This window comes from Nanorana parkeri, unplaced genomic scaffold, assembly GCF_000935625.1.
Source record: "Nanorana parkeri isolate BGI_ZX_2015 unplaced genomic scaffold, ASM93562v1 scaffold310, whole genome shotgun sequence".
NCBI classification, from domain to species: Eukaryota; Metazoa; Chordata; class Amphibia; order Anura; family Dicroglossidae; genus Nanorana; species Nanorana parkeri.
The window spans coordinates 1,087,978-1,100,740 of record NW_017306578.1 but is presented as its reverse complement, the minus strand read 5'-3'; the positions used below and the strand labels follow the sequence as shown (position 1 = coordinate 1,100,740).

At 40.6% G+C, this 12,763-nt stretch overlaps 1 protein-coding gene across 2 annotated transcripts in view; it reads right to left on the bottom strand.

The window, feature by feature from the left end:
- The window catches only part of LOC108788189 (tyrosine-protein phosphatase non-receptor type 9-like), a 59,176-nt gene continuing 46,413 nt past the window's right edge, over positions 1–12,763 (bottom strand). For both annotated transcript variants that reach the window (XM_018557923.1, XM_018557924.1), the window contains 6 exons: positions 11,078–11,168; positions 7,836–7,905; positions 7,135–7,213; positions 5,858–6,008; positions 3,310–3,517; positions 1–836 (listed from right to left, as the gene is read on the bottom strand). In XM_018557923.1, coding sequence (XP_018413425.1) covers positions 613–836; positions 3,310–3,517; positions 5,858–6,008; positions 7,135–7,213; positions 7,836–7,905; positions 11,078–11,168 — 823 coding nt within the window. In that variant the 3' untranslated portion in view covers positions 1–612. The remainder of the gene's footprint in view (positions 837–3,309; positions 3,518–5,857; positions 6,009–7,134; positions 7,214–7,835; positions 7,906–11,077; positions 11,169–12,763) is intronic.

The window sequence follows — 12,763 nt, the reverse complement described above, 5'->3', positions numbered from 1 at the left end:
TCTTAACCCTTTCACTGCTGAGAGAATTAAGGTAAATTAGTAAGAATTTGCATAACACTTCATGATTTCGCTTGAACAGAACTTTCGCTAGTCATTCTTACGGCTGTGGTGACCTTTGTATCGTGTTTAAACAGGCTGTACAGAAATTTACAACAGTGCCAAAGTGACCAGGTATGTGGACCTCTACTTGGTGTCATTGATTGTATGTAGAATTTGAAGCCGTCTTTAGAGAACACATTAGAATTTACATAAAGTTCATCAAAAGGACTAAACAAATCTACAAGTTACTACACACTTTACAAAAGGGATTTGTGACACATTCCATATACGCAATTCTTCCAGCGCACAACAGCAAAGAAAAAAAAAAAAGTACACTTAAAGTTCAAGTCTCGGAAACGGTGTGCAAGTTATCCCATTGCATTCATGCTACAATAAATTATGACACTTTCCAGTGCATTAATAGCTCAAACAAAGCAGTGTACGGAAGGGGCCTGCACGTCACTGCATGGCAGCATGGGAGCAGAGACATCCAGCACTGCCAACTATTACTGGACCAGCTATGACCTTGGATGCACCCACATAGCATTTCTTAGTACCGTGGAGAGGAAATCATCATTCACTATCCGTCTCAAATTCAGTGTCGGACCATTCCACAGGAGCAAGGAGACCTTTCCTTTGTGCGTACTCGATAATCGCCATGTAACAAAAATAATATTGATCCCATGTTTGAATACTGAAAGCACGCTGAGTTCTCATTCTCTTCACTGTCTGCAACACATCCACTGTTCCAATGTTTTCCAGTCTGGACAGGCATATATCCAAAGTACAAAAGGTACCTAGTGACAGAAAAATGCAGATAAATATTAACCTGTACACTTTGCTGCCCTGTAAAAGCTGGGAAAGGGGGGTTACCATATCCTACACGCTGGAAACAGTGCCACTACATCTCAAAATCCTAAGTCCTGATGTATACAAACATAACTGATTATAGAAAGTCTAAATTGGCAACGGTGTGTGTTTACAGTCACAACCAACTAATCGATCATGAGAATAGTTGTCAACTATTCTCATGATTAATTAGTTGGTTGGATCCCCTAGCTCTCTCCTCTTCGCTGGGAGGAGGGCCAATCTGGTATTGCTTTTTAAAATGGCCAGTAGCAGGCTGGCTCTTGCACCAGCCCACTATCTGCTGTATTTACATTCAGCTGCCGTCTGCAGAATCTTGCCACTGGCAGCTGTCATTCCCTGGCTGAAGCTATTCAAGCTCCATGTGCTTACAATATAAATATTTTTTTTTTAAACTACAAAGAGGTGGGAAAAAAGTAATTTTCAGTTTCGGACTGACCAATTCTGCTGCAGGAGGCGTGCTGCAGTGCCATTCCTTTCAATGGTACCCCAAACGCTTCTCCCACCCATACTGTGATCGCCCGCACTGGAACGCATGGTAACGCAATGCCGTGTGAGAAAAATTGTACATGCAGTTTTATTCTGAAGTAAACATTATGTTTGCAACACTGAATTTGTGTATTTTAGTTTAAATTAAAGATGGCCTATTTATTTTTTTGATTAATCGGATAAAAAACATTAAATACCAACGAATGGATTATCAAAATAATCATTAGTTGCAGCCCTATGTGTGTTGGTTGAATGGCGGGTGTAGTGAAGGAAAGTGCAGTATGTGGTGCTTGAAAGGAAGACATTTAAATAAATATCTGTTGCTTTTATAGGCAAAGCACGTATTTACTTAAAAACCAAAAATCTGCTTATAAAATAAACTGCCAAGAGCCTGATGATGTTACAGGTTCTTACTCTCCTAATCCAGGGGTGGGTAGTCCTTATTGCAGCATTTACTTAATGACACTTAAACCCAAACTAAGCAATGAAGCTGCCTCAAGGGGCATGATAGCCTGGGCTCAGAGGAAGGGTGTTGAATGAGGTTGTCTGTCATTCAACCAGAAAGACTGATTACATCTAGTAGTGGAAAATAGCTGCAGGGGCCACCTCTGGATTGTGTGGGCATTGCAGCAAAAGCTCCTTCTTTTTACCATTATTGGGCGATTTATTTGGGGGTTTTTTTAGATGGAGTTCGATTCCAACAAGTATATTGCTGCTAGTTCTCAAGAAGTGGTAAGCTGTGTTAGAAGATACTTTTCTGATCGGCAAGCATTGCTGGTGCTGTCCTAGTGATCTGATTGTTACTGCCCCCCCCCCCACATACCTAAACCTGTCATTTCTGTTTAATGCAGTTTCAGTGCATACAAGAGCCCATGGCCACTGGCTTATTCCTCCATACTGCTATGATGACCATATTATCTTCATGGGTGGAGGTCCACTAACCCAGATTAATAACGTATAATAACCCAAGTATAAATATACACTTTTGTCTTCAGGAGAATAAATCTGATCTTTTCAGATATTTACTTTAGCTTAAAGGTGGCCATACACCTTTACAACCCTCGCAAGAGTTGTCGAACCAGCAGGCCACTAACTTGCCAAGAATCGTGCGATTCCCGGCGGGTTTTCTAGCATGCTGGTTCGATGGAAGACGTGCGACCGTACAGTAGAAACAGTCGCACGCCTACCATACACTGCACGATTCTCGTACAATCGCGGGATTTCCCACGATTCTCGTACGATAATCGTACAGTGTATTGGCACCTTTACACTTCACAGATCCACATCTAGGTCAGTTGCACACCGCATACGCCCAATACAGGTGATGGTTCAACCCTCGGCTTGCAGTAGGGCCAACACACCAAAGTATCCAAGCTGAAAAACTTTATTCATTCTCAGCAGTCTTCTATGTGCAATGAAAGCTCCTCCTTCGAATGTGTTTCAATTACATACAGCTTACTCAGTTCTCTCTAGTGTGTAGATACAAATTTAATGAGAACATGTATGTGGCCTACGCACATCTCTAATGCGGTCACATCTAAAAAAATATACACACGTATACAACAAAGAGACAGGTCATCTTTCACAAAACCCTTAAACGTTCCCTAATATTCCCATATATTCTTTGAGATATAATCTACATAAGTTTCCATTAGACAGTATGTGAGCTTGTGTGGTCTTGTGAAAGAAAATGTACAGTTATGCCTTTTACTGGAGTGTCAAATATTGCAAACTTTCAAGACAGTTCATGAGTCACACCACTGAACTTGAACTAGACACAGCTGTCATAAAGGCCTGTAGTTTCCAATGACTATGACATTAAAAAGGTATAATTTCAGTTCTATGCTGTCCTGCTCTAGCACTGTTTAACCAGCACACTGATAATAAGCCATACAAGCTGTAGAGAAAATGTACCTGTTCTCCCAATGCCTGCACTGCAATGAATCACTATTGGAGGTCCTGCAGGGTGTCCAGTCCATTCAGATCCCAAGGATTGCACAGCCACTGCCTGGTGCTGCTTTACCTGGGCTCTAAAGTCCAACATGGCAGATGCAGATTTAGGCACGCCAAAGTCAGGCCAGCTCATATACTGATAATGCGCAACACTCCGGCTTTCATCAGTCTAGAAAAACAGAATGAAAGTAAACCAATGGAAGACTCCTACTGTATAAATAAATCATTTTTTTTAAAGTTGTAACCTCTCACATTGCTACATTTTAGTCAACTTTTCGTACATGCAATTACATACCACAAATGAATAGGAGACATGGTGAAAATGCAGTGGGCAGCACTCCTATTGGAGGGGCTGTGCATGTGTGGCCTTTTCTCCCCTTGTAGACTTGCAATTAGACAGCTTTTGGAAAATAGAAGCCATAAAAATGCAGCTCAGAAAGAGGAATGGAGTGCCACCTTGCCTGGCAAAAGGCCAAATCTCCAGTACCAGGTTGCCTTCTGTTCTCCGGTATGTCCAATGTGATACACATAGCATGGTAGGTGAGGGGGAACTCGAAGGCCTAGGTTGTTTCAAAGTATAGTTATCCTTTAATATGTTCCTATAAAGGGGTTTAGCATGCAGAAACTAGGATTCCTATGCACAAAGTAGCTACTGTATGCATAAGGTTCTGTCCACTTGTGTTACTCTTTAGTTGTCTGCCACCATGTATACAGCGGCAGCACTTCCTGAAGTCCACGATAAATCATATTCAGAAGCCTCAAACATCTGTTCAGCCTGTGCTGAATAGGCCACTTCAGATGCATGCCGTTACTGCAATGAAGCTGCAGTATGCATACAGTGGTAAGCTGTCCCCATCACTTTAAAAAAAAAAAAAAAGGCTTAAAAAATTCCAGAAGCAACAGAAAAAAAGATTCCTGTAAGCCAGAAAGTTTATTAGAAACATAGCAGAACAGCAACAGGAAAATAATCTATTATATATAAAATTCTAAATGTAAAAACAGATTACCCAGCCTACAATGGCACTAATTCCAGCTCAAATGATAGGATCAGTCCAGCAATAACTTGTCTTCATTGTGGCTTTTAAGCCTCAAAATGGGTTTTCCAACAAGGCACAAAGAAATGTGCACCAATCAAAAAGCAACTTTTTAAAGCTATACCCACATAAAAGGAAAATCGTAATGGTTGCTACCTATTACTTTAGTATTTGTGTACTAAGCTGGCATCTGTTGGATGGAACCATCACATAATTTGGAGCTGCCAAAGGAAACCTTCACTAAGAGGCTTTCACTGCCGAGTTTTCATTCTACAAATACTAGCTTCCTGGCGGCTAGGCTGACCCTGTGATTTCGATTCTCAGAGTCACTAGCCCAGGATAAGCATATAGATAAGGACGGACTTTTGTGATAAGCATACATGTTCTGAATGAGTGACTCAAAGTATTTAGCTAGTGGGTCAGCATAACAGTCAGAATATCAGCATTTTCACATGGTCAGCAATAGCAGCCTTCATAATTCCCACAAGCAATGCTTACTTTAAAACACATAATTTCTAGGAATGCACGGAAAGTTTGGTAGCCGAAACATATCGACCGAAAATGGCACTTTGTGGAAAATGCCGGAAGCACCATTTTTGGTGTGAAATTGCAGTGCATCCCTGGTTTCTCTCTGCTGAGTGCTGCTCTGCCCCCCCTGCCCCCCCTCTGACATAGAGCAGAGTCCAGCATGGAGGAGAGAAACCTTCAGGAGGCCAATCAGAGCAGGAAGGAGAGCACTGTGAGCGTGTCACATGGGGCTAAGCTATCCTCCTCGCTCAGCCTCTTTGAACAGATCAGAATAGAGAGCGGAGCACAAGCAGTCAGCGTTCAGCTGATCGTTGAGTGTTTGTACATAAATCGAGGACCTATGTTTACTGTGCCCCTAATTATGAATGAACAGGAAGTGATCTAAATCACCTCCTGTTCATTCATGATTGTGGCCATAGTAACTCATATTATACCCTCAACTTGTGCATGGACAGGAGTATAGAGGCTTCCTGTTCATTTATAACAGGGGCTGCAGAAAGAAATTGAATCCCTTTTTCAATTTTAAAAAGGGAAATATCAGGGGTCTGTTTAGACCCCCAATATTTTCCATGAGCTCCAAGCAGCAACGTAAAAAAATATTAACAATTTCTTTAAAAAAAGGTTAGGGGAAAAAAAAAAAAAATGTCAGTTTATTTTCGGTTTTGGTCTGAAAATTCCATTTTGGTGCACCTCTAATCATTTCATATGTTTTGGGAAAAATGGGAATCTCTTCCTACAAGCATACAGGATTCTAGGGAAAACAATAGACCAGAGATGAGCCATAAATACTGTGAATGGGTGATTTATAGCTAGTGCCATTGTAAAGACAATTCCCCTCAATTGGAGTTTAAATGGGTAATTATTCTAAAAAACATACCTAATAAGCTGGAAAGGAGAGACAATTAAATATAATGTTATCCGTGATCAGAAAAGACTGGCTCACATACCTGCTTATTATACACATCCAAGTGCGTTAGTTTAAAGTCTTGGAAAAGATCTATATGGATGTTCCGGATGATGAAGTGCCCAGAATCTTCACTTCTTCCAGCTTCAAGGGGCCAGTACTGTCCACATTTTATTCGACCTCTTTCTATTACTCTATTGAGAGATTTAAAAGAATCAAGTTTAAATCAACATGCTGGAACATTTTACCGATTACTGTATGCACAACAAATTGAGAAGTATAAAATTAAGGTGGAAGTGAATACAAAAAGGTGAAGATTTCATATGTTTAAAGGGAAGATTTAGAAATACACAAAGGCAGTACCCTGAAAGTGTACATTTTGTGTGGAATTCCTCCTAAGTGCAGTGCAGAACAAGGCATGGTAAGGCAGTAATGGGTAAAGATCAGAAGCAAGGAGACCTTAGGCAATACTGGTCACTAGTCATTTGCCATCTGCTTGCCTTTTTGGGTGCTGTTTCCAGAGTTCAGTTCCTATTTAATTACCAAAGAAATGAATATGTATTCTAATGCATACAGAGAGCCAAGTCAATTGACAAAAAGGCATAAAACATTTACAACTACAACCGTAATAATACAAAAGACTACCGAGAAGAATTAACAACATCTTAGAAAGGAAGAAGCAACGTGGAACTTCTTGGTCTGGCAAGGCCAGCTCTATCTTTATAGAATTACCCCATGTATGACAGCGGGCAGAGTAATGTTATCTGTATAGAATTACCCCATGTATGACAACGGGCAGAGTAAGGTTATCTGTATAGAATTACCCCATGTATGACAGCGGGCAGAGTAATGTTATCTGTATAGAATTACCCCATGTATGACAGCGGGCAGAGTAAGGTTATCTGTATAGAATTACTCCATGTATGACAGCGGGCAGAGTAAGGTTATCTGTATAGAATTACCCCATGTATGACAACGGGCAGAGTAAGGTTATCTGTATAGAATTACCCCATGTATGACAGCGGGCAGAGTAATGTTATCTGTATAGAATTACCCCATGTATGACAGCGGGCAGAGTAAGGTTATCTGTATAGAATTACCCCATGTATGACAGCGGGCAGAGTAAGGTTATCTGTATAGAATTACGCCATGTATGACAGCAGGCAGAGTAAGGTTATCTGTATAGAATTACGCCATGTATGACAGCGGGCAGAGTAAGGTTATCTTTATAGAATTACGGGTTAAGAGAAATGTAATAACAATAGTAAATGACATTTAATGATCATTGAATGTACTTGTTCAGAAATTGGTGCATGTTACCTTGTTGTCATAACAATTATTAAAACTCTCTGTTCCCAAACCATGCGCCAAAAATCATCAAATGTTTTAGGCAACGGACCTAATTAAAAAAAACAAAATAAATTTAGCAAGAGTTGGTATGTCACTGAAGTGCAGTTTATGTCACAAGTTAACAAATCAATAAATAAAATAAGACTTTAGTTAAACCCCAGGCCCATAGAGCTGGTAACTGCTGCCATCCACAGATCCTCATCAGTGCACGAAGATGAATACCCCGGTCTGCTCGCATTCTGGCTGATTTCTGCTGAACTGAAATTCTGCTGTGGGTGACCGTGCTGGTCCAACAGACAGATTTTTCAAATCAACTTTTGGTGGAGAAGTCGGGTGGAAAATGGGTCAGCTGAACAGTGACTGCAACTAATCAGATGCAGCCATTTTCTTGGTATTCAGCAGCCGCAGGTCCTGCTGGCTGCCAAGAACAAAAACCGGCAAGGAAGAGTTCATGTGGTTTAGAATGGATAGGCAAATTGATCTTACAGGGCTGAGACACTGAAAGGTGCAAGGCTAGTCAGGAAGCAAATGACGAGGGGGAAAAACAAAAAAGTCTCTTACAGAGATCAACACCAGTAAGGAAGGTACCAGGACCTAGACATGAAGATCTGTTAAATGCAGCAAAGGGAACACACACACACAAATGATAGATGAGCATTATTTCATCTTACCTTGTGTTGCAATGTAGGCATTTTTTCTTTTATATCCATCCATAAAACTGGCGTTTATATAGTCTGTTGTCTGCAAAATCAAAGTGTTACGCAGTTTATTGGACCCATTAGACTGTCAGACACAAATAAAATGATGGCTTTTGTGGCAAGATTGACAATAATGATGATGCTTAGGAGTTTAAATTAAAGATTCCAGCAAAGAATAATAACTGGCAACTTAATCCCTTCATGACAGCTTCAGAAATGTTTTTCACTTCTGGGGACCGGAGGAATTTTGGCATTTCTGCTATGTGTTTGTTTAACCATAAGTTCCATCTTCCTCATTCACTGCACCTACACATAATATATACAATTTTTTAAAGGACAAAATGGGCTTTAATTTGATGCGACATATGCATATACAGGTGAAAATTTGAATAATTAGAATATCGTGCTTTGATACAGCACTTTGGGAACATCCATCTTCTTTTGCAATTACCTTTTGAGGCTTTCCCTCCTTATGGAAGGTGTCAATGATGGTTTTCTGCACAACTCTCAGGTCAGCAGTCTTTCCCATGATTGTGATTCCTACTGAACCAGACTGACAGACCATTTAAAGGCTCAGCAACCCTTTGCAGGTGTTATGGCTTAATTAGCTGATTAGAGTGGGACACTAGAATATTGCACCTTTTCGCAATATTCTAATTTTCTGAGATTGTGGATTTGGGGTTTTCATGAGCTGTAAGCCATAATCATCACAATTATGACAAATCACGGCTCGAACTATCTTGCTTTGCATGTAATGAGTCTATCTCATATATTAGTTTCACCTTTTAAGTTGCATTAGTGAAATAAATGAACTTTTGCACGATATTCTAATTATTCGTGTTTCAGGTGTATAAAATCCCCCCCCCCCTTTTTTTTCTTTAATACAAAAAAACATTTTTCACAGTTTTATAGCAATATAAAATGTGTACATAATTAGTGTAGCCAACAGAAAGTAATTAAAAAATTCTTATATTTGTCCTGATTTATAGGGTATATTATATGTCTGGGTATTCAGTTTATTCTGGGAGTGAAATGTTAAAAAACCAGTTTTAAAAAAAATTAACCCCTTAGTGTCTTAGTTAAAAAAAATATATATTTTACAGGGGCCAAGTATTTTGAGGAGATAAAAATCTCTGAGGAGAACAACATTATCAGTTTTGCAATATACTGAACCGGCTTGCAGCTCCACAACACAGTGAGCTGCAAACAGGCTCACAGCTCTGTGATCACAGCAATTACCAGTTGCTGCGATCACAGCGCTGGGACGCCTAATTTGATGTTGAGGGTCTGTCTCAGACCCTGGGAGGACCCAGCAACAGCATTAACTCAATGAGCGCTAGTCCCTTCACAGGCCAGCGCTTATAATACAGCACAACGGCATTATTCCATCACCGGTCTTTAAGGAACTAAAAGACAGTGACGGAACAATCCTGTCATCGGTCGGGAAGGGGTTTATAAACCTATTTGAAAAGTTGATCACAGACCAGCTGGAGTAACATTGATCACTACAGATTAAGAAGCCGTTTACTCTGCATGTGTATGTCAGGTTAGTTTAGATTGTGTATGTTAGGTAATAGGGTCAATATACTGTATGTCCACTATTAGTACATGATTACATAAAATATGATTAATTTAAAGCATAAAAGTTTTCTTGTTTACATTTGCATAATAATTGGCAGTATCTAGTATGTTGTTCTGTACTTTAGTAATCCAATGCCTCTGATGTTGATTCCATTGAAGGAATGTTTGAATCTGCACAAAAAGTAGACAGTTCATGTACGCATCAGTTTACCATTTTCTGACATAATAGCCAGGGACTACATTGAAAGCACAAGCACAGTTTACTGAACACTGGCAAGATTTGACCAGTTTGGAGAGGATTTTCCTATATACTTTGATTAGGCATTTGTGTGATTGTGTACCTACGTATACGACTAGTATAATATTAACGTTCTTGAAGTATTGCCATTAATGTAGTGGTGTTTCCTGTAGTTGGTATGGTCCTGTAGTGTAGTATACATGAAGTGGCAGGACCCATTTGTGCTGTATGGCAGGAGTGCATAGATCACAAGACTTGGTGATCCAGTCATTTCCTTCTGTGGCACCGCATATGTATGTGGCATGCTTTTGTGCTGGGAGTGCACTTTTGCGCACGGCCAGCACAAGGACCGATATGTCACTGATGGCCTCTGGTCTTGGACTACTGATCGGGAGCTGGGAAGACCATCTCCCCATCATGCAATCAATGTGATAGCCAAACAGTGATCACAAGTTTTGGAAGTAAAATGCGCACTATTGGTTCCAGGACCAGCTACGGGTACAAAATACAAATGTACACTCAAGACTTGTAAAGAGACAACAGAAGGGCAACAGTGCAGTGTCAGATTCCTCGCATCACCTTTCAGCATCTCGTGGAGTGACGAGGCGGCCCAACCAAGTCATCTCGTGGCCCAACAAAGTACTGATGGGGTGGCCACAATAATCTGGCCACTCAGTGTATATACATACACACACTTTTTTTTTTTAGGCTGCTAAATGGTCAGCATTACATATAAAATTTAAATCAAGTAGCTGGAATTCGCTTTTGTTAAAAGTCAGCTAAATATCTGCAAGGAGTTTGCATGTTCTCCCTATGCTGCGTGAGTTTTCTCCAGGTACTCTGGTTTCCTCCCACACTCTAAAGACATGCTGCTAGGTTAATTGGCTCCTCTCTAAGTTGGCCCTCTTTGTATGCATGTGAGATAGGGACCTTAGATTGTAAGCTCCTTGAGGGTAGGGACTGATGTGAATGTGCAACTATGTAAAGTGCTGCGTAAATTGCCAGCGCTATATAAATACCTATAATAATAATAAATATAAGGAAGTACTTTTTTTTTTTTTTTAGTACTTTGACTTCTGAAATTTCTTTAATGTTTATTGCCACCTTGTGGCAGACTTAGTGCACTACAAAAGGGGAACTAGTTTTGCAGAGGAAAAAGTCAGTTGTGCCCACTGCAAGAATTAAGAATTTTAACAAACGTCAGAACAAACTTTACGATGTTACTTTTCTTGTGTAGATGAAGTTGCTTGCTTTACCATACCTTCATACCATACCTTCTTGAACTAAATGTTAACAAGACACTCTGACTACATTGAGACCACCTCTGCACTGTGAGCAATGTAAAAGACAGATGTATATAGGACAACGCAGGATTTCATTACTAGTATGAGCTTACCTCATCAGTTCCAATGAGACCTAGCTTAACTCTTGACTGGTCCAGGCACAAAACATCACTATATCTATTCTTTGATTGATTGTAAGGCTTTCTGGGGAAAAATAAGACAATAAAAGCACATAACGTAAGCCACCGGCAATATTTATCACGAAAGTCTCTTGCAGTTTTACAGATTTGGCCAGCGTAACTTAGGATTTTGTAGTTGCACAGCTAAGCTCTTTCTGTGGCAAATTTTGAAAATAGACTTTAGTACAGAACATAATGTGGCAAACCCATAATCCAATGTTAACAAAGCTATATAATAAAAGCGTTGTGGGATAGCCCAGACCAAGAGTAACTGAAATAATAAAATGCTTAAACTATCCTGAAGAAAATGCTGGTCCAAAATTCCACCAGTGCTGATCATGTGATGAAAAGCTTAGGCTTTTGGTAAAGTGAGCAGCACTCCAGGAAAGACTCCTATACTAGCCCTTAGATTGCTTTTCATTTATTCATGCCAGCAACACTGTTAATATAGCTTTACATTAACTACAAGTGTATAGCAGCGGTGACCAATCTTTTCAAAACCAAAAATAATCTGGAAGATGTTACAGAACCCCATTTTGTAATCTAATTTCTTCTTTTAAATAGCTAAGGATGCCACTCATACTCTCCAATTTAAAATCCATATAGCTTCACAATGCTTCCCAAACTATTTACTTTTGATCCTCAAAACTCCTAAAACCCCCTTTTTTTTTTCTTTCACGTTTCAAAAGTTTGCGCTTTACGTTAACACTTTGCTGCTCTGGCAGCAGCAGATCATCCATGTATCTGATGCCTGGAATGCCTCTGAAATGAAGACCCAGAACTAGAGATACACCGATAAAGTATTTCGGCGAGTACTTACCTGCAATACCAGAACATCCAGTCAGAGGGAGATATCCCTCTGAGCGGCAGTGCCGAAAGAGCATGGAACCGGCTTCCTGATTAGCTAGGAACCCGGCTTCACGTGTTGCTAAGCAGCCTGGCTTCCTAACCAATCAGGAAGCCAGGAGGCACATAATGACCTGCTTTCCACCACCAGCAGAACAAGGGGCACGGCAAGCAGAGGAACAGTGGTCTCTCCTCTCTGCTGGTGCTGGCTGCAGCGGTCTGTGTCCCCGCTGCCTCTGCCAATACAGGTGGGGATTGAGAGGGACACAGACAGCTGCAGCCAGCACCAGCAGGGAGAAGAACGGAGGAGCAGAGCAGCGGCAGCAGCAGCTGCGGATTCAACTAAATCGATAATGAGAATTGTTGACAATGATTCTTATTATCGATTATGATCGATTAGCTGTTGCAGCCCTAGTTCAGGAATTACTGAATGTCGTCTGTCTGATGTTGCTGAGGCACAGGAAGATGCAAAAGGGAAAAATCAAGGTGGAGGACAATGGCAAAACTATTTTGTAACATTTGGATGCTACCTCCCACACCCATGCATCTGCTATGCCAGATTTGCAAATCTCCTCAAAAGCCTTCAAGCATCCAACTACCTCTGATGAACTGGTGGGGGTAGACCGTCATGTGGACGAGGATTTCTCTGTAGGCTTACATCCACTGTTTAGCCAAGGACATTTAGAACCCCCTAAGCCAAATGGAGTGGACTTGTGGGTCTGGGAAGTTGAACCTGACTTGCAGGAACAAATAGAATGTTTTGATGCAGGATAG